Source organism: Phalacrocorax carbo, chromosome 20 (genome assembly GCF_963921805.1).
Source record: "Phalacrocorax carbo chromosome 20, bPhaCar2.1, whole genome shotgun sequence".
Taxonomy (NCBI): domain Eukaryota; kingdom Metazoa; phylum Chordata; class Aves; order Suliformes; family Phalacrocoracidae; genus Phalacrocorax; species Phalacrocorax carbo.
Genome location: NC_087532.1, coordinates 8,492,765 through 8,517,670, shown reverse-complemented (window position 1 = coordinate 8,517,670; position 24,906 = coordinate 8,492,765). Strand labels below are relative to the sequence as shown.

At 50.9% G+C, this 24,906-nt stretch overlaps 2 protein-coding genes across 2 annotated transcripts; both read left to right on the top strand.

Annotated features, from left to right (window-relative positions):
• Positions 1–19: 19 nt before the first annotated feature.
• On the top strand, positions 20–18,868 carry KIF17 (kinesin family member 17). The gene is made up of 14 exons (XM_064470025.1): positions 20–817; positions 2,491–2,637; positions 3,046–3,147; positions 5,612–5,801; positions 9,202–9,654; positions 10,681–10,778; positions 11,458–11,605; positions 12,652–12,740; positions 12,872–12,996; positions 15,980–16,211; positions 17,071–17,329; positions 17,587–17,654; positions 18,398–18,569; positions 18,765–18,868. Exons 1-14 carry the CDS (start codon positions 587–589, stop codon positions 18,866–18,868), a joined length of 2,418 nt encoding a protein of 805 aa, XP_064326095.1. The 5' UTR covers positions 20–586.
• Positions 18,869–19,187: 319 nt separating this feature from the next.
• On the top strand, positions 19,188–24,465 carry DDOST (dolichyl-diphosphooligosaccharide--protein glycosyltransferase non-catalytic subunit). The gene is made up of 11 exons (XM_064470026.1): positions 19,188–19,380; positions 20,028–20,138; positions 20,411–20,497; positions 20,883–20,986; positions 21,871–21,965; positions 22,345–22,438; positions 22,848–22,996; positions 23,297–23,444; positions 23,598–23,718; positions 23,801–23,907; positions 23,990–24,465. The coding sequence occupies exons 1-11, from the start codon at positions 19,242–19,244 to the stop codon at positions 24,137–24,139; spliced, it is 1,305 nt and encodes a 434-aa protein (XP_064326096.1). The 5' UTR covers positions 19,188–19,241; the 3' UTR covers positions 24,140–24,465.
• Positions 24,466–24,906: the final 441 nt, after the last annotated feature.

Sequence of the window (24,906 nt, the reverse complement as noted above, 5' to 3'; positions counted from 1 at the left end):
GACCTCGCGGCATGCGACCCCCCGTCGCCGTGGCAACGGCGTGGGGCTGCTGCGCGCATGCGCGGTGGGTCGGCCGGCCCTGCCCGCCGCCCCCCGGCGCCCCTCAGCCCCCTGCTCCCTCCGCACGCCCCGGGTTTCCCTCCGCTCCCTCAGGCTTGCCCGACGCCTACAGGTTTACCTCAGGTTTTCCCTCGCCCATTCCCCCTTGGGCTTCCCAAAGTTACCTCAGGGTTTCCCGCCCCCAGGCTCCCCTCAGCTTTCCTCCCTTCGTCTTGCCCTACTTCCCCCTCAGACTTGTTCCAAGTCTCTCCCTTTCCCCTCATCCCTCCCAAGCTTTTCTTCTCCTTAGTCTCCCCTTCTCCCCTAGCCATTTCGCAGCAGCCCTCAGCTCTCCTTCCTCATGCCAAATTGCGGGGGGCTCCTTCCCCTCAGTGCCCCCAGCAAGCAGCGAACGCTCCACCCCACCGAGGGGTGCAGGCCCTGGGGTCAGTCTTGCCCCTGCCGCCCCACGGGCCTACCCAGGCCCTGATGTGTCCCCCCAGCCTGGCTAAGTGAGTGCGTCTGGGGTTGAGCTGAGCCTTGAAAAATGGCCTCCGAGGCGGTGAAGGTGATTGTGCGCTGCCGGCCCATGAACGAGCGTGAGAAGGCTCTCGGCTGCAAGGCGGTTGTCAGCATGGAGAGCAGATGGGGCCAGTGCTTTCTCCAAAACCCTGCTGTTGCCGGCGAGCCCCCAAAGCAGTTCACCTTTGATGGGGCGTACTACCAGGAGCACAACACGGAGCAGATCTACAACGAGATCGCCTACCCACTCGTGGAGGTGAGTGGTGCCTGAAGCAAGCCAGACACAGCTGACACGTAGCTTGGGACACAGGCTGAGGAGTTTTACATGGGTCGGTGATCCCTAAGTGGAGCCGATTTATGGACAGAAACAGCCCCTGTTTGCTTAGCTGCAACCCTGGGGTGCAGAGGAGAGCAAAACAGCGTCCTGGCGGTAGGCTGGGAAATCGGGAAGAAACAAAACTTTTCCAGCAGCCAGCAGGGCACTGAGATAGAATTACATCTAATTGTTTTAGGCAGATGTTTATGTGAAAGATGAACTGCCCTGAGCAGGCCCTAGAGATGGCAGCGGGACAGAGACTGCAGCGGAAAGTGATGTGAGGAGGAGGGAGACAAATAAGACTCCTGATGATTTCAGGGACATTTTTACTGTCAGGCGAGAAACTTCAGAGAGGACAGGGAACCTCAGCCTGTTTTAGACTGGCAAAATGAGAGGGGATATGTTGTTTCCTTGTTAACACATCAGCATGGTGAACAGCTGGAGTGGGAAAGGGACTAGTTACGGGAGAAAAAACCCACATGCCCCCTTAAAAAAAACAATTTTGTTAGAAGAAACAGGGATAAAATGGCTAGTGATATTTTTAAGATGGAAGTTCCTGACTGTGAGAACAAGCAGGGTCTGAAACAGTACGTTATTAGACTAGAATAATGGAATCATAGAATCGCTATGGTTGGAAAAGACCTCTGGGATCATTAAGCCCGACCATCAAGCCAACACCCCCAGGCCTCCTAAACCATGCCCTGAAGTGCCACGTATACATGTTTTTGAACACCCCCAGGCACGGTGACTCCCCCACCTCTCTGGGCAGCCTGTGCCAGGGCCTGACCGCTCTGGCAGGGAAGGCATTTCCCCTCACACCCAACCTAAACCTCCCCCGACGCAGCCTGAGGCCGTTCCCTCTCATCCTGTCACTGGTGACTTGGGAGCAGAGACCAGCCCCCCCCTCACTCCAGCCCCTCTCAGGCAGCTGCAGAGAGCGAGAAGGGCTCCCCTCAGCCCCCCCTTCTCCAGGCTAAACCCCCCCAGCCCCCTCAGCCGCCCCCCAGCACACTTGTGCTCCAGACCCTGCCCCAGCTCTGCTGCCCTTCTCTGGACACGCTCCAGCATCTCAGTGTCCTTCTTGTAGTGAGATTAATAGGTTATTTATTTTTTAAAATCTTACTTAAACCTTAAGAAATCCAAATATCTTCTGTTCCTACCAAGCTTCTCTGAAACAAGAACAAGTGAAGGTGAGCCCTTCTTTCAGCCAGCTTTCCAAGAGGAAATTATTCTAAGCTAGAGACCATCCTTCTGGCCACCCTACAGTCAACCAGCATACTACTTGTCTCTCTGGGTTTTGTAAGATTTTTCTGCCCTATGGCAAAAATATTCTGCTCTTCTAAGTGTTGTCAACTGCCTTTCTGCTTTTCAATGCCTGCATTTCTTCAAGTTTTCAATTTTTGAGAGAAAACCATCAATTTATATGCTACCAGAATTTTATTATTATTGCTGTTATTATTGTTATACTCTGATGGTGTAGGAAGATCAAGCAGTTATTTGATGTTTATTTCTAGCTCTTCCTTTAAACACCTGACTGAATCTGGACAACATACTTACAGTTATGCAAAGGGTGAGGATAACTGCTCTTTTCTTAGGTTTTTCTCCATTTCCAGGGTGTCACTGAAGGCTTCAATGGCACTATATTTGCCTATGGCCAGACTGGCAGTGGGAAGTCATTCACCATGCAGGGAATCGTGGATCCTTCCACACAGAAAGGGATAATACCAAGGGCATTTGAACACATTTTTGAGAGTGTACAGGTAGGTGTGCAAGGACGCGAAAAAGATCCTGTTGTAAGATGGTGTGACATTGAGAAAGATTGTTTTTTTGTGTGTCATAGCCCAAGGGCTGAGTGCCAGTTGCACTTGGGAGCAAGAATGGGGACCTGCTTTTGGGTATGCTGCCTCTCAGCCTAAAGCTGAGGCCTCTGTATAGTCAGATGAGCTGCACTCTCATCTCTGCTGACTTTACAGACTTGCACTTGAGGTGTTTAAGGACCAAAAGTCCCTGGAGTGAATGTGTTGAGTAGTTACACCTGGGAATGCCAGGAGAGACTTGATGAAGTGCTGACGGGAGGTGGGCACCCAGCTGGCATTGAGGACTGTGTGGGCTGCCTACTTGCCTTCATTTTGAGAACCTTGCCTGAAAATCGTTCTTGTTTTGTGCAGTGTGCTGAAAATGCCAAGTTCTTGGTGAGGGCTTCCTACCTGGAGATTTACAATGAAGACATACGAGACCTTCTAGGAGCTGATACCAAGCAGAAGCTGGAGGTGAGGCGGAGTCAATGTTCCTTAATTAGGAAGTGCTTTAATTCGCACAGGTAAGTGTTATCACGAGTGCCTTGCAGAAGTGCAATCATATGCTCTGGCAGGAGCCGAACGCCAGAATGTGAGGATGTAGTGACGAATACGGAAGCCAAGAGGAGATTTTGAGGGACTTCAGTGAAAGTTTAGTGGCCGAAGGAACAGGATCCAGTCCCATGTCTCCCGCTTGATAGCAGCCGGTAGCTTAGCAGAAGCTGCATGGAAATCGTTACTAGGCAATGATGGAATAAAGTGCTCATGGGGCAATTTCTTCCTAATCCTCTTCCCCTCACGGCTGTCCCTAAAGCAGGGGGATCCTGTGCCTTATAAATGTTTAACCTGGCCCAGTGTAGCTGTGGATGATCTAATTTTCTGTCTAAAACAAAAAAGGCTGATCCCTTTTTGAAGGGACAAAGCATGGGGAAGGTGAGCAGCTTCTTGGGATGCGGGAGGGTAAACTTTCCTGAAATCCTAACCAGAGATCTGATTTTTATAAGATTTACCCCTTGGTGGCTTTGCAGATCTTTTTGCTTGTATTCCTGGGGGAAGCTGCAAACCTGATTTACCTCCCTGCAGGGCTGCCCCTGTGAAGAAAACCGAGGCACTAGCACCATCTGCTGCACAGACATGCCGACGTGGTGACAGACCCCAACGGCTTTATGGGGCAGACTGGTTTTTTAACAGGCTCCTGGCTTTCAGAGAGGCAAAACCCTCTCCGCTCGGTGTTCCAAGTGTGCTTGGCATGTGCCTGTGGAGCGCGAGGGGTGGGAGAAAGGGACTCGCTGTTTCAGAAGGCGCTTGCTGCAGTTTCCTGTCCTTTGTTCCACATTAGCAGTGACACCGGTTTCCATGACGACTGCAGTTGGCACTGGGAGGGCAGGAGTTGGGCAGAACAGTTTCCAGGGTAACACCATCACACCGGTGACAGCCACCGCCTGTTGCTGCCTCCACCAAGTAATTAAGGGAGGCATGTCCTGCAGAGACCGAAAGCCGGGGCTGACCTACTGCTTCCGTCTGTCCCCCAGTTCTCCTCCAACACCCCATTTCTGTTTGTTCTTTGGTGTCTCTGAAGCCCACAGTCACCTCCTGTGGCATGAAACCCTGTGTAGAGTGGGTTTTACGGTGCTCTGCAAGGAAAATGCCCTCATCAGTCTGTCGTGAAGTTAAACAGCCGTCACATCCTTGGTTGGGTATTCCTCAGGGACCCTGCAGCACCCTCAAATACAGCCAGGCCAGCTGCAGGGTTCTCCTGTAGCACAGGCAAAAGTCACAGTGTATGAACAGTCTGGCTGTGATTCTGTAACTGGATTCATCCTGGGCAGCCACGGCTTTAGGACCAGACTAAGATCCTGCCTAGTTTAGTTTTCAGCCAGTTCTGCTCTGTTCTGTGTGGATTTTTTAAAAGCAAACACACTATTTACATTGCTTCTTGTGGCGCATGCGTCCCTAAAGGATTTCTTTGGAAGTCATGCTGCCAAAGGCAGGGTCTGTCACCCTGGGACACTGAGGCACGACAGCCGTATCTTGATATCCCGGCTGACATGATAAAGTTGAGAGTTTTGGTTACGAACTCGGCAGATGTGGGGCGTAACGCTGCTGTTGGAGACAAATTCAGCTCGTTTAAAATTCCCAGTGTGGAAGGAGCTTCAGAGGGGGCTGGTGTAGGAGTGCAGGCATCTCTCGATTGTTTTGTACTTTCTATGTAGGTTTGATGGATCATTCAAGATTTGGAACGCTTCAATCATTTATTAGCGTGCTGTATGAAATTTTTCTTCTGCGTGACTGATAATTGCTGACAAGATGCTGTTAGGTATTTAGCACTCTGTCTCTATCCAGGTGCCTGAATAGGATTTTTGAGCATCTTAAAAATGAACTAACAAGGAGAAAAATTATTGTAGTCCACCTGTGCGTGACAGGTGTGACTTTGGGAATTTCGTCAGGGAGATCAAGACGCCCTCTCAGAGCGGAGGGGTTCAGCAAAGCACGGTGACAATATCTGTGACTATTGAATCTATGCTTGGATTTTTAAAAAGCTCCCTGTGACTGAAGAGATATTAGAGCCTTTGCCATAATAGGTGAAAAACATTTCAGTTCTTTTTTTAAAATATGCAGTTTAATAATAGGGGAGGTAGAAGGCGGCTTGGCGCAGGTTTCCTGTGGCCTGGGAGATGTCTGAATCAATCAGCGAACTTTTAATTCTTTTTTCCTGCAGAGCTGTGGAGGTGGTTCCCTCTTTTTCTGTGGCTTTATTCCTGCTTCAGCAATACTGAAGCTTTTTGGAGGCAGCCAGATAACCTTTTTGCCGTACTGCAATTTAATTTCTCCATGTGCAAAACTCGCGTAACCCTCAAGCTTCTGGAGTTTCCAGTGTGCCTTCCTGCAGTCACAGCGCATCGTGTTCTAACCTGTCTTGCGTTGTCCCTGTTTGCAGCTGAAGGAGCACCCGGAGAAAGGGGTGTACGTGAAGGGGCTCTCTCTGCACACGGTGCGCAGCGTGGTGCAATGCGAGCGGATCATGGAGACGGGCTGGAGGAACCGAGCAGTGGGTTACACCCTCATGAATAAGGACTCTTCCCGCTCCCACTCCATCTTTACAGTCAATATGGAAATCTACACTGTAGGTAGGTAGCTGGATGTCCTGCGTTAGGCCTGGACCTAGCAGAGCCCAGAATCTGTGCGGTCTGACCACAAGCAAAACATAGATCCTGAATGATTTTAGGTCCAGTAGAAATCAGAATTGTGCCCTTACCCGGACATTCTTCACAGCATGAAATGGCTGAGGATTCAAAGTTTGTTTTGGTTTTTCCTCAATTTCCCCTTGGGAGAGAGATGTCTTACACTCCAGCTGGGAACATATTTAATTCTCCTTCCATTTCTTTATTGTCTAAAACCTTTATTTCCAGCAAAGGGATCTCACAGCCCGTACAACAGCTTGGAGTTCATGCACTGCACAGCCTGGAGAAACGTGTATTGCTATCTGTCTTGTCTGACCTCCTTTACAGTGCAAGTCAGATCATTTTGCCCAGCAATTCCTTCGCTGAGCTTAATCACGGGGCACGTCTTTTAAGCAAACAGCTAATCTGGGTTTTAAGATGCACTAAAAGAATCCCTTAATAATGTTTTAATGACTGATTTTCCTTTCTTGAGTGTCTCGTTTCCGTTGGCGTTTCTTTAGCTGATGAAGCTGCCTCGTGGGCTCTGAACATGGACCTTGATAGGGTTTTTTCTGGGACTAAGAAAGGAATTATTCTCCTGTATTCTGGCTAGTCCTTGACCCTGGCTGAGGCTGTGAACAGCTTGGCGTCGTCTTTCTCAGCTGTCTCAGTCATGGGGAAAGTTACACAATGTCTTGTGGTTCCAGATGTTGGTGACAGTACCTCATTTTCCTTTATCCAAAATGGGGTGCGTGTGTGATTTTTTGGAATTTCTCAACTGGCACAGGTGGTGGATGCTAATCCTTGCATTATGTGGGTCATAAAATCCCAACTTAAATCCTAACAAGGAAAAAGAAGTATTTACTCTCATCTTTTGTGTTCCAGATGGGTGCAGGGCGCTTAATTTAGCAATTTCTCTGATTTAAAGCTTTGAAAACTTGTTACATGGAACAGAATGGCAGGTGGGGAAGTGTGCAGTTTTGGCAGTTAAATGGAAGACAGCTGGAATATTTGAGGAGAAAGCTGGGGGTTCTGGCACAATCCCTGTAACTGGATGGTTCTACTGGGGTAATCGTTAGCTGAAATCGTTAATGAAGCTGCTGGTATTTATGTTGTCATCTGTAAGCTTCATGAAGACATGCCTGGGGAAGTTCAAACTTATTTTCCAGTTGAGCCTGTAGTAAATTATAATTTACAGGGAGTTGGTATTTTAAAGGATCTCTGTGCAATTATGTGGACAAAAGTGACTCTTTAAAGTAACAGCCTAGATCCAGGAACAGGATTATTGCAAATACCAGGCCCTCTGGCTGCAGATGTACGAAATGTGCAAGTTCCCATCAGTATTTTTACTATATTTAGAGTAGCAGATGCCTTATTCCTTTACACAGTGCTTAGGGATTGATTTGTTAATGAGAAAGACGTTGTAGATGTGCCCGGTGCGTAAGCCACCAGAGCTGGCCGATGGGCTGTGCGGGAAGTAAGACAGGCAAAAATTTGGGCCACTGCAGGCATTTTAGGGAGAGTCTGGGGACCTTGTTACACCATGGAAACCAAACCGCTGAGCTCCTCATTGAGCCGCCCTAGGTAAAAGGACTGGCAGGAACCAAAACAACTTTTTAATTGCTTGACAGTGTTTACATAAACTGGTTTACATAAACTTGTGACTCTCCACTTGCCCCAGCTCTCAGAAAGAATAGTGAGGGGCTGCTCTATGCTCTATCTGTTTCCCTTCCCCCCCCCGCCGCCCAACTCCCGTCTTGACATGGCAGAAAAATCTGGAGCAAAACAGCAATTTTGCTCTGCTGCAAACGTTAAGTTCCACAGTTAACGATCTGTTGCTATCAACTGGGGAAGTATCCGGGGGCAATAGATTTTTAGGCTTTTTTGTTCTAACTTCCCCCAATGCATCACATTATTCATTGCTCATGTTTAGGTATTTTCCACAGCTGTAAAGCTTAATTCTTACTAAATTGAAGGCTAGGTTTTGTAGAAGTCTGTCTGGAAAAGAGCAGACATGGTTAAAACCTTGTTCTTTTTGCTTCGGGCGCTAAGGGAGCTCTTCCCTTGAACTTGGGTTGTAATGGTGAGGGATGATTGGGACCGGGACATCCAAAAGCGGTTAGGACAGCAGTCTGCGATTTGGGAATGCATGCCCAACTCTTTGCTCTGCATGAGGCTGGGAAAGTTAAGTAGCCGGCGAAACTGAGGGGTTCCTAAAGCAACCAAATGCGCTCTCTCTTAGTCATAGGGGATTTGTGTTGTCACGTTAATCCAGCCTCAAAATGCAGGTCAGATATTACACGTGTGAGGTGTGCATGCACGTAGCTGGGGAGCTAGCAGTTAACTTCAGCTTACACCCTCTCTTGCCTTGAAGTGGCATGATGAGAATGGCACCAGCTCACCGGGCCCGACTCCTCACTTGCTGAGATGCAGCTCCTTATCCAGGTGGCTCGGGCTGAGTGCAGTCCTGATTTCTTGCCGTTTTCCTGTTTATTGCCTTCGTTCCTTCGTTTTACTTTCTCACTGAGAATGTAATGAGTTGAGGAGGAACAGATGCCGCCGAGCGTGCCTGTGTGCTGAGTCACGGCGCAGTTTTACAGCTATCTGGGCGAGAGGGGAGATCTGCTGGGCTTCTTGAAGGTTCGAGCTGTCTCGAGCTGGAAAGCCAGATGGTGGACCTCAATGGTATCTGATGGGATGTGTTTCTTCTTTCAAAGCACAGCAAGAAACCTCTTGAATACATCCATTGATTAGGGTAGGTTGGATTCCACTCTTGAGAAAAGCTGTAGTTTGGGAATTTGTGGAAAAACTGTTTCCTGACATAGTATCTACTCCAGCCTTTCCACAGTAGCCTGTAGAGGTAACCTTCCTGCCTGTCTCTCCACGTCACGTCGGTGCTCAGGGAGCCTGCTCTTTTGCCTGCACTCTCCAACCAGCCCTGGTCCAGTTGCTGCCTGTTGGCTCTTCATTTCATGCTTCCTCCCTCCTTCCTCTCCGCTTGTCAGACATTGTTTGACTTTGTGAAACAATCTGAGGAGGAAAAAAGTTGTATGAACTCATAGTCTGACCTTGTTATTTGCAGAGGACTTTGCGTGAAAATCTAAACACTGTGGAAATACATGGAGGGGGGTGTCTCTGTGTGTTCAGAGCTCACTAGGAGAGTAAGAATGGGTATGAATTCTTACTGTGCAGGAGCTCATTCAGGAAAGCACTAAAACGTGTCGTTCTAAGATTAAGTAGGTATTTATTTACTTAATGCCCAAATGCAGACAAAGAACAGGGCTTGAACTTGAACAAGAGTCCTGTTTCTTGACACTTAGGCTCTTCTTAAGAGGATACATCTTAACTTGGACTTATCTTCTTGCAGATGAGCGAGGGCAGGACCACCTTAGGGCTGCAAAACTCAATTTAGTGGATCTGGCAGGAAGCGAGAGACAGTCAAAAACTGGAGCCACGGGGGAGCGGCTCAAGGAGGCCAGCAAAATCAACCTCTCCCTCTCAGCTCTGGGCAACGTCATCTCGGCCCTGGTTGACGGCAGGTGTAAGCACATCCCCTACCGAGACTCAAAGCTGACCAGGCTGCTGCAAGACTCCCTCGGAGGGAATACCAAGACGCTGATGGTAGCGTGCTTATCTCCAGCTGATAACAACTATGACGAAAGCCTCAGTACTTTGCGGTACGCCAGTCGAGCGAAAAACATCAAGAACAAGCCCTGTATCAATGAGGACCCCAAGGATGCTCTGCTGAGGGAATATCAGGAGGAGATTAAGAAGCTAAAGGCCATTCTAGCTGAACAGATGAGTGCAAATAACTTGTCAGGTAGGAGAGCCCTTAGTGACTCCAGAGATGTTTTATCTTTGACAGAAAAAAAGAGGTTTTTACATGAAAAATGGTTACTGGATTTAATGTTAACCTGTCTCTTAACTGTTGGAGGAGGAAAATTGACCTTATTCCACTGGTAAAGATCATCTCAGTTATCCAGTATTTTCAATAATGACAAATTCTGTTACAAAATGCTGATGTGATTCAAATCCTTGGTGGTTCTTTGTCATCGTGGCTAGAGTTTGGTCAGTCACAGAAGAAGGGTTTCAACTGGCAGAGCAAAAATGAGCTGCTAAAGAAATAACAATGTAAAATTTTGTATTAAATATATATTTATGGTTTCAAATTTAGTGTTCAGCCCCTACACTGTGAATTTCTGACACTACAATAAAAGTTTTGCCCTGCTGATGGCATTGCTTATGGAGAGCAGCACTGTCCCCTCTTTGAGGATTCAGCCCAGCCTCAGCAGACTCGCTCTTTGCTGCGAAGTAGGAATAGGAAATGTGGGAAGCAGTGGGTACGAGCAGTCTTTAGGGAGCTTGTCACCCTTTGAGAGTTATCCCCTAACAAAGGGAAACTCCCGGCAGAGTAATAAGGCTGTAAGATTTTTTTTTTTCCCCATTTCTGCCACCTTTCAGAAACAACTGTGAAAAAAGAAGGTGACTTCCTTGCACCTTTCATCCTCTTACCAGCATCTTTTATCTTCCAAATCTGTTAGCACAGCCCTGGAAACAAGTTGTTATTCCGTGAAAAAGATAAGATTTATATTCACCTTCATATACCTGAAGCTTAAACCTCTCCCCCTGTGCTCAGCGCTGACTCCCCCTCTCCCTGCACCTATGGAGTCCCAGGCCGGTGGGCGTTTTGGCAGCACAGATGCTGGCACACGAGCGCAGTTTAAAGGAGCGCATGGATTGTGATGTTCTTTTCTGGCGGCCAGGCTCTTTGTTCTGTTTCCAGGCATTCTACAGACAATCCCACCCAGTAATTGAGAGTGATTTTTATTTCTGCTTTGCTTTGTAGGGCTTCTACCTGCTGAGACTGCTCACCTGGAAGCAAAGCCAGCTCCCCTCCTCAAACCCCAGTTAGATCTGGAAGCAGAGAAGCAGCTGATCAGAGAAGTAAGTCAGGAGTGGGTATCCCGCAGTGTCTTTGACTAAGGCTTGTGGGTTTATATAATAATCATTACAAATATGGCATAGGGCTGTGTGGTTCAGCCTTTTCAGAGCACTTCTCTTCCTATTTTTTGGTCCTTGGGCTTCTCCGATGGACAGGATGTGTGTTGATGGAGGCCTTATTTACAAAGCCACTTTCTCTCAGCATTGTTCCCCCCCTCTCTGGAGGTGAATTGGAATGGATTCCCAAGAAGAATTTTTGAAGTGCATATAACAAGAGGAGACTACACGTGAAACTTAGATTCCCTCTGTCAGAGGAGGGAGAAATAGGGAAGAGGAAAGCTGTAGTCAGAGGTGTTAGAAACAGCACAAGGACAAAAATAAAGAGGGGATATGGAGCCGGGAGGAAGAATGAGGAGTTGGGGGCCAGAAGGAAATTAAACTCTCTCCTTGCTCTTTACAAAGCTCTTTCCAGGGCACCACACCCGCCCAGGAGAGCAGTCTCTAGGGCTAACTAGTCACCTTTCATCAATACTGTGTCGACTTCAGTCATGGAAAAAGTCAATGAATACAGGATGGTAAAGTTTTATTGGGGTGGACATAAGGTATGACCTAGAATGGACCTAGACGTGACCCTGCGTATAGGCACAGGCTGTTGCGTCAGGCTGTCTGCTGTGCCTTTCAGGAGTACGAAGAAAGGCTGGCCCAACTGAAGGCCAGCTACGAAGCAGAGCAGGCATCCCGTGCCCGCCTTGAAGAGGACATCAGTAGCCTGAGGAATCGCTATGATCTCAAGCTGTCTGCTCTCGAGGAGAACCTCAGGAAGCAAGCAGGTGCGGACAAGGCAGGTGGAGGGTGCCCTGGTGCTGCTAATATGTGAGGAGATTGGCTTTAGGCACGAGCAGGCACAGACTGTTTTTGCAAAGTCAGATTTGTGGCAGCCGCCGCTGCAAGCTTTAAAATGGCAGTGACTGCTACCCCAGCAAGCACTGCCTGGCAGCAACAGCAGTCCCTGCTTTCAACCCTCCCTCATCAACAGCAGGAGTGGTAACTCTGGCTCTCCTGGGCCACTCATGAGACTCTGTGTCCCAGCTTTGTCCTCTTCCCTATTTTTCTGACTTCTTTTCCCTGTCAGGACCAGCCTGGCCCTACCCTGCTAGCCTTGAGGCGATGAAAAGCGATTTTTGTGAGTTTCTTCTGACTTAGCACAGTGTTTCTCTGGAGCAGAGGTGTGAGCTGCAGAGATGACTGGTCTCGGCAGGCACTGCTCTGTCTTGATCCGATTGGCTTTGCACAACTCGCACGCCCAAGACGAGGGCGGCTGCTGCAGTCTCTTCCATTGCATGCAAATGCGATGCAGCCCTCAGTCTCCTGGTGGATTATCAACACCATCGCTTTGCCAGAGGGTGGATATTCCTCTCGCATACCTATAAACTGTTGCCAGCTCTCTTCATTACCACTTCTCATTTATACTTCCACAGTGCCTCAGAGCATGTTTTGCAATGTGCTTGTCCAGCACTTATTCTCCAGTATTATTTCTTGAACTTATATTCTTCATTTTTGATGCTATCACTTTCTAGGGTGAGAGGTTCTCCTCCCCGCCTGCCCCGATTACAAATGTGCACCCCCCCGGCCTCTGAAATAAATCATTTCTGTGCAAACACGGACCCAGGCTCTCCAACCCCATAAGATCTGCATTCCTTACCTGATATGCCCTCTGGCTCTTTGATGGCTTTAGGTGACCAGCACAGGAAGGGAAATAACAGACCTTTCCCTTCCAGATGTGCAGTTCTTAGCTTTTGGTGAAGACTTTGGTGATGTTTTCACAGATTTTGCAGAGCTCATCACTGATGTGGGTGTTTCCTCTTTTACTCTTCAGCTGCCATGAGGACTGAAACCATGCCTGACAAGCCACCTTTGCCCGAAGACTCTGGTGATGCAGCAGATGAAGAACCAACACCAGCCCAGGTACCCTTCAGGGTCCTTCTCCCCCCACCATGGGTCAAATAAAACCAAGCGGCAGCGTCGTGCTTCATCTGTCCCAGTTCTCATGTTGCACCTCTTCAGAGCTGCGGCCTTTGGTTTTCTCTCATCCTCAGGACCCAGCAGCACCCTGGACTGCCCAAGACGCTGGTGATGTGAGCACAGGGAGCACTGGAGCAGAGGTGGCCGTCACTGCTGAGGGGACTTCCATCCCTGCAGACCAGCAGCAGGTGCTCGCCAGGTGAGTGACTACACTGCTCCCGCTAGCTGCCTCTTGTGCATTGCTTGTGACCCACACAGGCAAGAAGCAACACTTTTCTGTCATATTACGACTGTGGAGCTTCAGCTGTGAGTTCAGCGCAGCACAAAACTAGGCAGACACGTATTCTTTACCCTGAAATTAACCTGGTCCTACTTGGGCAGATAACTGGCTTGGCACCCAGTCACAAGCGGCGTCCCCAGGGCTCAGTGTTGGGGCCAGTTCTATTTAATATCTTTATTAATGATCTGGATGAGGGGATCGAGGGCACCCTCAGTACGTTTGCAGGTGACACCAAGTTGGGCAGGAGTGTTGATCTGCTCGAGGGCAGGAAGGCTCTGCAGAGGGACCTGCACAGGCTGCATCGATGGGCCAAGGGCAAGCGTATGACATTTAACAAGGCCTAGTGCCGGGTCCTGCCCTTGGGTCACCCCAACCCCAGGCAGCGCCCCAGGCCTGGGGCAGAGGGGCTGGGAAGTGCCCGGCGGAGAAGGCCCTGGGGGTGCTGGCTGACAGCCGGCTGGGCATGAGCCAGCAGTGCCCGGGTGGCCAAGGAGGCCACCAGCCCCCGGGCTTGTGTCAGCACTGGTGTGGCCAGCAGGAGCCGGGCAGGGATGGGGCCCCTGTGCTTGGCCCTGGGGAGGCCCCACCTCGAATGCTGGGCTCAGGTTTGGGCCCCTCGGGACAAGAAGGGCCTTGAGGGGCTGGAGCGTGTCCAGAGAAGGGCAGCGGGGCTGGGGCAGGGTCTGGAGCACAAGTGTGCTGGGGGGCGGCTGAGGGAGCTGGGGGGGTTTAGCCTGGAGAAGAGGAGGCTGAAGGGAGCCCTTCTCGCTCTCTGCAGCTGCCTGAGAGGGGCTGGAGTGAGGGGGGGGTCGGTCTCTTCTCCCAAGGAACAGGTGAGAGCACAAGAGGAAACGGCCTCAGGCTGCGTCAGGGGAGGTTTAGGTTGGATATCAGGGAACATGCCTTCACTGCAAGAGTGGTCAGGCCCTGGCACAGGCTGCCCAGAGAGGTGGGGGAGTCACCGTCCCTGGGGGTGTTCAAAAACATGTATACGTGGCACTTCAGGGCATGGTTTAGGAGGCCTGGGGGTGTTGGGTTTGGGGTTGGCCTTGATGATCCCAGAGGTCTTTTCCAACTTTAGTGATTCTATGATTCTATAAAGAGCATTTTAGGTGTGGCGTTGGATGATACCAAGTGCCAGAATTATAAGGGAAAAGTCTGGAGAGGTGTGTGTCAGCAGATGTGCATGCAAAACAGCGTGCATTCCTCATAACAAACCCTGCCTAGATCTGTAGGCACAGAAGTCTCTTCCTTCTATGGCTAATTGCAGGTGCAATTTCTGAAGTTAAGCCTGGCAGTTGCTGACTGAGCTCAAGTGCCCAAACAGATTATGGAGGCGGCCTCTGTTTCCTCTTAAAAAAGGTCCTTGAAGGACTTAGAGGCCTTTCACATCAGTACAAGGAAGGTAGCAGGCCTTCCTGCAGCTCACTGTGCATGGGGGTGGACAAGAGCGTGTCCTTAACAACTCTCCCTTGTTACTTTTGCCTCTAACTCACACACCTGACAATGTTTGCACGACTTCAGCCAGAACTGACATCAAAATATCCCAATAATCACATTTTAGGGGCAGCATTAGACTCAGGGCCTGGAGTGCAGGGCTGGGATGCCTGGGCTGTTTTAGAAATACATACTTTAAGCAAATTCTGCTCATTTCTCTCTTTTACTCTGTTATGTGGAATTATATTAAAATTAGAAATGCTCAACCTGAGATGTATTGTGGATGATGGAGTTTGATTCTGGCAAGTCTTGTGTACTTTAAGCAGTCTTTCAGCTTTACCGTGAGCTCCTGCAGCATGTGCTCACTCGGTTGAAAAAGCTCCCAGCTGAAAAAGGAGCTATTAACAAATCTAGAATAGCAGCGTCTGTAATTTGGGGCAATTCTGTCTATTAATGGAGAGGTTTCCAAAGAAACCATTCGTCTGACTATAAAAACTTAATTGTCCTGTTGCAGCGTCCCTTTTTGTGACAAATAAGTGACAAATGCTCTTCCGATTCCGCTGTTAAAACCAAAGTTCTCTGCAGATCAGGTGGGAGGGTTTGGTTCTGCAGGCATGGGGATTTTCAAAGCCGCCTGGTAAAAGCTTTACACGTCAGGACGGCTGTGACAGCTCTGATACTCGTGCAGCAGAGCGAGGATTTGAGCATGCGTTAAGCAAACGAAAGCGAAGGCTAATTGGCAAGTGCAGTACAGTAGAATCGCAGGTCATCTCTGGTGGAGAAGGAGCCCTTTTGGATGGGTTTGAAGATAATTAAGAGTATTTTCTCCAATCTGCGCCGGCGCTGGCCAACCCAAGCTATCTGCTCTGCTGCAGACCCCCGCGCAGACAGAGGACAGCTCTGGAGCACGGCTTTATCTCCGTGTTGGAGTGTCCGGGGCCGTGTGGCATGGAGATGAGACAAGCATGATTTCATATACAGGGTTTGTGCCAGCACTTGAGCAGAAACGCTGAGATCACCCAGGTCATCAGCCCTGGCTGATACCACCCCAAAAAAGCAATTGTACTGTGGCTTCCAGCTGTGTCACGCCTGTAACCACCATTTAAAATATTTGCTTACATAATTTTGGCACATTTTGTGTTTGCTTTAAGAGTCTTTCAAAACAAGAAATAAGAATTGAAATAGAAATTCCACAAAACAGGGTTTTTTTTAAAAGAATTCTGTGAATGTAGATACAGATTTCTAGATGTACTTCGTTGACAAAGGTGCTCAGAATAACACACGCTTTGCCTTTGGTCCAGAGCAGTATCTATGACAGAAACTGTTAATAAAAGCGGAATTTGCCCAGATTACTCAGGGCACCAAATCTTGTCAGAAATGACTATTTTCATGTCTTCCCAAACGTCCTTCAGGTGAGGACGCTGCTGCATGCTGCTGAGCTGAGAGAAGCGTTTGCCTTTTCCAGGCTGCAGATGCTAGAACGACAAGTGGTGGGGGGAGAACAGGCTGAAAACAAGGATCTCAAAGAAAAACACAAACGCCGGAAAAAATATGCGGACGAGCGGAGGATGCAGCTGGTGGCTGCGCTGCAGCAGTCTAACGAGGACAGCGGTGACTGGGTTCTGCTTAACGTCTATGACTCCATCCAGGAGGAGGTTCGAGCCAAGAGCAAGCTTCTGGAGAAGATGCAGAAGAAGGTGAGCAGGTCCCTTGTGTCCCTGCCTGAAGATTCAGGGAGCATCTCTCCTCCTCCACATACCTGGGTGTTGGGTTTTTTTTAGGTGAAGGAGGTGTTTTAGGGCAGTGTGTTTAGAGAATGACTCCGGCTGCACGTGAAATATTTCATACGCGTGCCTGCACTTGTACCTAGAAGGTTGTTTGCATGTATCTTTATGAAATATCGGATGTAGCGGCCCTCAGGGCAGTGAATTAAGTTACTGAAACGCAAAACTCCGCCTGTTTTAAAGGCTGGTCTGGTGATGGGAGAGGATGCGACTCCCTCTGCTGACCTGCGGCATCTCGCACAGGTTCTCCAGGTCTGGTAGCCCCAGCTCGCATGCCCGGGGGCCGTGAGAAGTATTCCGGGGAGGGGGGAAATAACTAGGTATTTTAGGCACACTTGAAACTCAGTTTTGCTCTGGTGAGATGAGGCAGAGTCACTTCCCAAAAAAATCTATGTGTGTGTGTGCAGTCCTCAGTCTGCACATTAAGAACTCCCTTTATTTCTTTAGGTTACCAAAGAAATATTGCACAGTTTTCAGCAAGTTAGGAGCTCCCAAGAGTTCATTAGTGCTGGACCCAGACCACACTACTACATTTAACTTCAGATCCAAAGACTTAGCACTTTGCAGAAATGCAATAAATCTTTCATTAAAACAGGCGAGAAATAATCTCCCCACACAAATCCCATCCTAATTCTTAATTATGAATTAGAAACTGTCTCAAACGCCAAAGCTTTTGTGTCTTTCCATCTGCCTGACAAATTCCCATACTCACACCAACCGTCGGTCTCTCTCTGTAACAATCCCAGCGACTTATTTTGTTTTTACATCCCAGCTGCGGGCTGCCGAGACTGAGATCAAAGATCTGCAGTCGGAGTTTGAGCTGGAAAAGATCGATTACCTCGGCACCATCCGCCGCCTGGAGCGAGACCTGATGCTCTTCCAGCAGCTGCTGGATCAGGTGCAGTCCCTCGTCCGGCGTGACTGCAACTACAGCAATCTGGAGAAGATCAAGCGCGAATCCGTCTGGGATGAAGAAACTGGTTGCTGGAAAATTCCAGAGCCTGTCATTCAGCGAACCCGCCTGCCGGCAGGTAAGGAGACCACCTGGATGGTGCTGCCGGCGCGCAGCTGCTTCCAGCCTCGGCAGATCAAGTTGGGGCAGTGCTCGCCTGTGACATCTTCCTCGGACAGAAAGTTTGTCTAAAAAATTTGAATAATAACACGTTGTAATGCGGAGCGTGGCGCGGATCCTTCGGGAATCTCCGTGAGCCCAGTGACGGCTGACCAGGGTGGCGCTGGGGATCGGGGAGCGTATGGATTGACCCTTCAACACCATCTCTGCTCACAGCGGTTCCGGCCCTGCCACAGCCCAAACCTACCCGAAAAAGCCCTTCAACCGACAGCGGAGACCGAACGGTACAGTGATTTTCATATCGTATTTTACCAATTTTGCCATATTTCTAAGCCATAATGTGTGGGCTGGTGCCGTCACCAAAAAGCGGGAATAAAACTCCTTAACGCTGGGCACGTTAAAGAGTAGGCATGGCTTTATTCGGTGCCGGGTGCGTGGGGGATCTCTCCGCCCAGCGTGCACGCCTACTGTAATTCCTTTTTGACATTTATACGTGACAGCTAACACCCCACACCTATCTAATACATAACTGTTGACCTGACTGAGTATCCTCTTCTTCCATTGGCCTGTATTTTCTTTGCTTAAATTTAAGGCTACAGTACGATTTTAATTCACCACACATGCTCAAAAGGAGCGCGGGGGTAAGTCCTTTCATCCCTCAAATCGGTGGTTGCAATCTCCCCCCGCCCAAATTACCTTCCCCCCAGTTACTGGCCTTCACCAACTGTCCAGTTTTCCAGCGCCTTCTGGGGCAAGATGTTCCCTTTTCTCACCACTGCTGTGTGGCCTTCCCTTACCTCCAAGCCCTGCTCTGTAGCAGGACGTTTCCACTGTCGGTCCTTGAAGTTCTACTGGTTTGTGTTGTTTTAGGAGGTTCTTGTTAGTGAGGTGTTCGTTGCGAATGCCCTCCTCCCTGGCCTAAGCATTATTTAACACCTTGAATATTCTACAATTCCCAGGCGTTAGCTTCCACTCCTAACCGTGATCCTTTCTTAACTAACTCCAGCGCTATTCCACTTCACCCAAGGTACACAACAGCGCAGCGCCCGGCGCCGCTGACGAACCCTTCCCCTTCCAGCCCGAGGAAGATCGCTACAAGCTGGCGCTGGAGAGGAGCGACAGCCAGGCCATCGCCAGCAGCTACTTCCGATCCACGCGAGCCAGCCGCCTCCTCTACCCCGACCCGGCCACGGACCGAGGTAAACCTGCCTCTTCCCCAGTATTGCCGGCCTTCGCCTTAAAATTTCTTTCTTATTTTTGAGGGAGGGCTTTTTTGGCTCAGCTCCCTCACCCTCACCAGGGATGTTTTTGTGGGGCGAGGCCCATTTCTGGTGCCTTGTGAGGAGGGACGCCCTCGGCGGGACACCCACCGCAGCCCCTTCCTCTCCTCTCAGCCCCCAGCTTCGCCTCCGCCCTGCCCCAGCCCCGGCCCTTCCGCCTCCAGGCCCTGGCTCCGCACAAAAAAGGCGCACCCGGCCCCAACAGCCGCCCGCTCTGACTCCCCGCCGCCGCAGGAAGACGCCGAATCTCTGCTTTTGCACCAAAACGCTTCTCGGCTCTACATCGCGGGGAGGAACAAGGCGACGAGCCCGCGGTCACCGCGCCCTGTAACCTCCTCCCCCCCACCGCAATAAACCAGTCTGACACCAGCATTGTGAGGGCTTTTACTGGGACCCCGCCTCCTCGAGGCGCCATCTTCCCTCCTTCCTCAGCGCCGCGACCGGGGGGGGCGGGGTCACGGCGGCGGCCCACTGATTGGCCGGCGGCGAGGAGGTGTCTGTCGGTGATTGGAAGGCGCGGGCGCGGTACCTGGCGCTGATTGGTTGTCCGCGCCCTGCCGCTTCCTGGGAAGCTTGGCGCCGGAGAGCAAGATGGCGGCGTCCGCGCTGCGTCTGTGGTGGGTCCTGGCGGTGGCGGCCGCCGGCGCTGAGGGGGGACCCCGCACCCTGGTGCTGCTGGAGAACGGCAACCTGCGGGACACGCACTCGCTTTTCTTTCGCAGCCTCGCGGGTAGGGCTCGGGGAGGAGACTGGGGCCCCGCGCCGGGCTGAGGGAGGAGATTGGGGTCCCCTTGGACTGAGGGGAGGGCGGCTGGGGTCCCCTGGTCAAGCTGAGGGAGGAGACTGCGGGCGAGGGGGGCGTGTTTGGGGTCCCGTGGCTGAGCTGAGGGAGAAGAATCGGGGTCCCCTGCGCGTGAGGGGGGCGGTTGAAATCCCCTGGTCAGACAGAGGGAGGAGACTGGGGTCCCCTGGGGACGAGGGGAATGATTGGAGTCCCGTGGCTGGGCTGAGGGAGGAGGTTGGGGTCTCCTGGGAGTGAGAGGGGTGGTTGGGGTCCCCTGGTCAGACTGAGGTAGGAGATGGGGGTCCCCTGGCTGGGCTGAGGGAGAAGATCGGGGTTGTTTCCCCAGCCATGCCTGTATTTTGGGTCCCCTGCAGTGCTGGTCCCCGCTTAATGGGCATCAGTGGGGCATCCATGCATCAAAGGAGCTCTTCTGGGGCACATAAACCCAAGCCCTAAAGCCCCCCATGCTGCTTTTTCCAAAAACACCACTGTTTGTTGGGGAAATAAAACTCAGAATCTTGATGCTGCTTTGCTGCCATGGGTGTTGATTTCATGAAATGTGAAAGTTGTTGATTTTTGTCTTGTGGCTGCAGACAGGGGCTTCGATCTCACTTTCCGGACAGCGGATGATGCAGGCCTGTCCCTGATAAAATATGGAGAGTTTTTGTATGACAACTTGATCATCTTCTCACCATCCATAGAAGGTAAACACAGGAGGGAAAAACTCAAGCGCTTTTGAAGCTTGGTGACATTTTTGGAAGGGGATTTGCAAATGTTTTGTGAATTTTGATTAAATTTTGCACTGTAGATGTTAGCCTTTGCATCTTGTACCTGGTGGCAAACTGCAGGTGCTTCCAGGCCTTTAACAGTGGTTCTTTCAGCCGCAATAAAAATGATTTGGTGTTTTGACTTGGTTTCATTCTGCTGTGGTATTATTTCTGAGAACAAGTTGCGAATTTCTGGCGTATGCTTTCAGATTTTGGTGGAAACATCAACGTGGAGACCATCACTGCTTTCATCGACGGCGGCGGCAGCGTCCTCGTCGCCGCCAGCTCCGACATCGGTAAGTCTGAACGCTCATCAGAGCAAATTAGTGCATTTCAGCTGCTTCTTGTAACAGACAATGATGCTGCTCACACTCTGCAGCGAGCATGCAGTCTATTTATCCTTCTCTGGTTTCCTGCAACAAACATTGTGAGAAAACACTGTTTCTCATTTCTCATTGTGAACTGCAGGGTTTTTACTGTACGGAAATGGGGGATAAATAGCCTTTATTTAACATTTTGAGTGGGAATTTAGATGAGGGAGGTTGTGGTGCTCCTCGGGGCACGCCTTGTAGCATGTCAAACACGTGACTCTGAGCTGAATTCACTTTTTAATCTGAGTGCTGAGGCTGGTGTCACGTCCCGAATGTGCTGCGTGACGGAGAATCTGTTCTGTCCTCCCAGGCGACCCGCTGCGAGAGCTGGGCAGCGAGTGTGGAATCGAGTTTGATGAGGAAAAGACAGCTGTCATCGACCATCACAACTATGATATATCCGACCCAGGCCAGGTAAACAGCTTTGCGTGGATGTTTCGGGTGTTTTTAAAGAGAACTGAGGCGTAAAGGTTTGGGGATGAATCTTATGTCCTTGTTTTGCCTTTTTTTCTTTCCATCCGTTCTCTATTTTCTCAGCTTCCTCCCAAGAAATGGTTCTGCTTGACAGCATGACATAACACTGCAAAGCTGTTCTCGTTTGGGGTCTTTGCCCTCAAATCCCTCTCTCTGAATTTCCCGGGTTTGATCTTTCCGCCGCCCTGAGTAATTTCAGTTGTCGGCATGTCTCAGGCGGCCGCGCTGCAATTAATGCTGGTTCTGAACCTCTCGGAAGCACGTAGGGGAGAATTTCACCTGTGGGTGACGCGCGTCAGATACTGAGTGCGACGCTTCAGATGCGGGAAGGGGGATTCTTGGTCCCAGAGAGCAGTACAGGAATGTACGCGTGGCTGTGATTATTCTTCTTTCCCGTTGTGTCATCAGTACTTTAGCTTTAAAATCTATATTAGGGTCTGAACTTAATATACTCTGCTGATTTTTTTAATTTAAATTTAACTAAGCAGTATGTGGATGTTGTCCAATTTTAAGGATGAAAGATGTTAAACACAGGGAAGTAAAACACTGTAGGTATTGCTGTCTTTATCAAAAGGTGGTTTACGTTTCCTTATGTTTTGACATTTACTTAATTTGATCATAATGAAAACAAAAAAATGCTGGTTTTCTGCTTTTTTTTATTGAGTGTAACATTCATCCAACAGCCGACTTAATTGTCTGTGAAACCAAAGTTAACTTTCAAATAATGAGAAGCTGTTGCCGTTAGGACGGAGCAAACATCGGCCCGACTGTACAGCGCATTCACCCCGCGCACTCGCTCTCTCTCTCTGTCTCGTTTCTCCCAGCACACGCTCATAGTCGCAGACACGGAAAACCTCCTGAAGGCCCCCACCATCGTGGGGAAGGCGGCGCTGAACCCCATCCTTTTCCGAGGAGTCGGGTAAGCGACGCGCGGCGCTGTGTGGGGAGCAAGGTGAGGCGAGGTGGCTGTGCCTGGGGAAGCAAGGCAAAAAATACCGGTGTTGCGGCGAGGTAGGCGTGAGGCTAGCCAGCTGTGACTCCACGCGAGCACGAAATCTCTTGATGTCAGATAACCATAAAAAGAAAATCTCCAAAAGTTATTGACTTAGTGATGTTTCTTCACATAAACCAGTGAAGACTGACCTTATGTCTTGAGGAAATGCCGCTTGGTGTGCACGGTTTTCTTGCCACGTCCGAAGGGCGAGGAGGTTCGTGCAGTCGCGTTGGCGGCCGCGCATTCCTCTGGGGGTGGGGGGTCCTGGGGTTCTCGTGCTGCTCACCGTGCCTCTCCCCGCCAGGATGGTGGCTGACCCTGACAACCCGCTGGTGCTGGATATCCTGACCGGCTCTTCCACCTCGTACTCCTTCTTCCCGGATAAGCCCATTACTCAGGTAGTTACGTTTTCTCCCCTTCAGGGCTGTACTTCTGTGATTAAATCCCCCGCATTTCACCAGTGTGGAAGATTCCTCGAGTGTTCAGTGTCCCGATTGTGGAAGTGTCAGGCTGTTGGCTGCTTTCTGACAGTGCCCTGGGAATCTTTGCTCTTCATTGGTGCGAAAGTGCCCAGGGGATGCTTTGGAAGAAGGGCCAGCCCCGATCAAAGCGTCTCTCCGGGTTTCGCTCCAGTTGGAGAGGGTAGAAGCTGTGAATCCATTCCTGGTTATTCCGAGCTTGGTTTCTGCTGAACTGCAGACTGCACTACCTACAGTCAGACTGTTCCACCCCGCAGCCGCCCAGAGATTAACTCCTGTAACCACCCCTCCACTGCCTCCACGCTCTTCTAAACACGTTCCTTTTCAGTACCCGCACGCGGTCGGGAAGAACACCCTCCTGATCGCGGGACTCCAGGCACGGAACAACGCCCGCGTTGTTTTCAGTGGCTCCTTGGATTTCTTCAGCGATGCCTTCTTCAGTTCCGCTGTGCAGAAAGCTACCCCCGGCTCCAAGAGGTGTGTTGGCTTCCTGGTCCCTGCCTGAGGAATACTTGGGGAGCTGCTTGGTCAGGAACGTCCTGGGGAGCAGGCAAAAATTATTCATGTTCAAGGAAACAGCAGAAAACTGGAATTAAATCAGGGGTGATGCGTGTGTTCCTTTGGCCTCGGGGCACAAAGCACTTTGGGAAGCAGTTCCCTCCTTTAACCCCGGCTGGCTTTTTGTCACTTTCACAGCTGTTAATGGTTTGGTTTCTGGCACGTGGCGTGTTTTTTCGGCATGGCTGCCGGCCTTTCTCAGCCTTCCTCTGTCCGCAGGTACTCGCAGACGGGTAATTACGAGCTGGCTGTTGCCTTGTCCCGCTGGGTGTTCAAGGAGGAAGGAGTGCTGCGCGTCGGAGCGGTGTCCCACCACCGCGTGGGGGAACTCGCGCCTCCCAACGCCTACACCGTCACCGACCTCGTGGTAAGGCTGCCCGCTTGGAGCATGCCGTGTGGGCAGGGGGGACGGGGCGGAGCTCCTTTGGGAAAGGAATTTGGGGAAATTTGAACCTGGAACGGATCGCGGTTCATTTTCAGGCATCGCTTGTTGACTTTGTGCATTGTGGGCTTGTTCCAGGAGTACAGCATCGTCATCGAAAAGCTTTCTGATGGCAAGTGGGTCCCCTTCGACGGAGACGATATTCAGCTGGAGTTCGTCCGCATCGACCCCTTTGTGCGGACCTTCTTGAAGAGGAATGGTAGGTTTCCCGCCCCTCCTTGGCACGTTTTCACCCCTCCACAGCTTGTGTCACCTGAACGTCACCCGTGTCTCTTTGTCAGGCGGCAAATACAGCGTGCAGTTCAAGCTGCCGGATGTCTATGGCGTGTTTCAGTTTAAAGTGGATTACAACCGGCTGGGCTACACCCACCTCTACTCCTCCACCCAGGTGAGCACGGTGGGAGCCCGTCGCCCGGACGGAAGGGCTCCCCGGGCTGCTGGACTGAGGGGGCCGCTCTCTCCCCCCGCAGGTGTCCGTGCGTCCCCTCCAGCACACGCAGTACGAACGTTTCATCCCGTCGGCGTACCCCTACTATGCTGGCGCCTTCTCCATGATGGCTGGCCTCTTCCTGTTCAGCATCGTCTTCCTGCACATGAAGGAGAAGGAGAAATCCGACTGAGCTCCCTGTGGGAGGAAGAGGCCTTTCCCCGGCGCCAGCAGGGCCGGGCGGCACTCGGGACCCTCCTCCGTAACCGTGAGGACTGGTAGGTGCCAGATGCGCTGTGGATTTGCGTTTGGTCTTTTTATTTTTACACGCGACAGGGATTAATAATGAAGAAAAATGACATTTTGAGGAGGGGGGGTAGAAACCCCATCACCGAAGCGTCTGCAGAGGTGGAACCGCGACTCCCGCGTGGGCTCGCGGCGTTCAGCTCACCCCACTGTTGGAATGATGTAGATTCCGGGTTAATTCCTTCTCAAAATAAAGTCTCGTTCCTCTCCTGGGTTGAAGCGAAGTGGATTGAGCGCATGGGGCTCGCGGGATGCCGTGTCCCCCCCGCCATCACCCTCGCCAGCGCTGGCTGTGCCGTGGGGCAGGCTGGGAGGGAACAGTCGGACGGCGCTGAGGGGCAAAAAGGGGGAGCGGAGGGGCTTGGGGCACCCTGAAAAGCGCACCAAGGATGTCCCTAAAGGCACACTGAGGAGGGTGGGGCACCTCAAAAGCCCCGCTGTGCCCCGAAGAGCAAACAGGTGGGTTCAGGGACACCCCTAAAGGCTGACCGAGGGCCTTGGAGCACCCCAAAAGGTGCACTGAGGGGTCTGGGGGGGAAGGAGTGGCTGGAAGATGTGATCCCAAGAAATTGGGAGTGCAGCGGCGGGGCGGGGGGTGGAGTGAGCAGCTCTCGGGATGCTCTGGGGCTGTTTCGGGGGGGAGGGCGGGGAGGG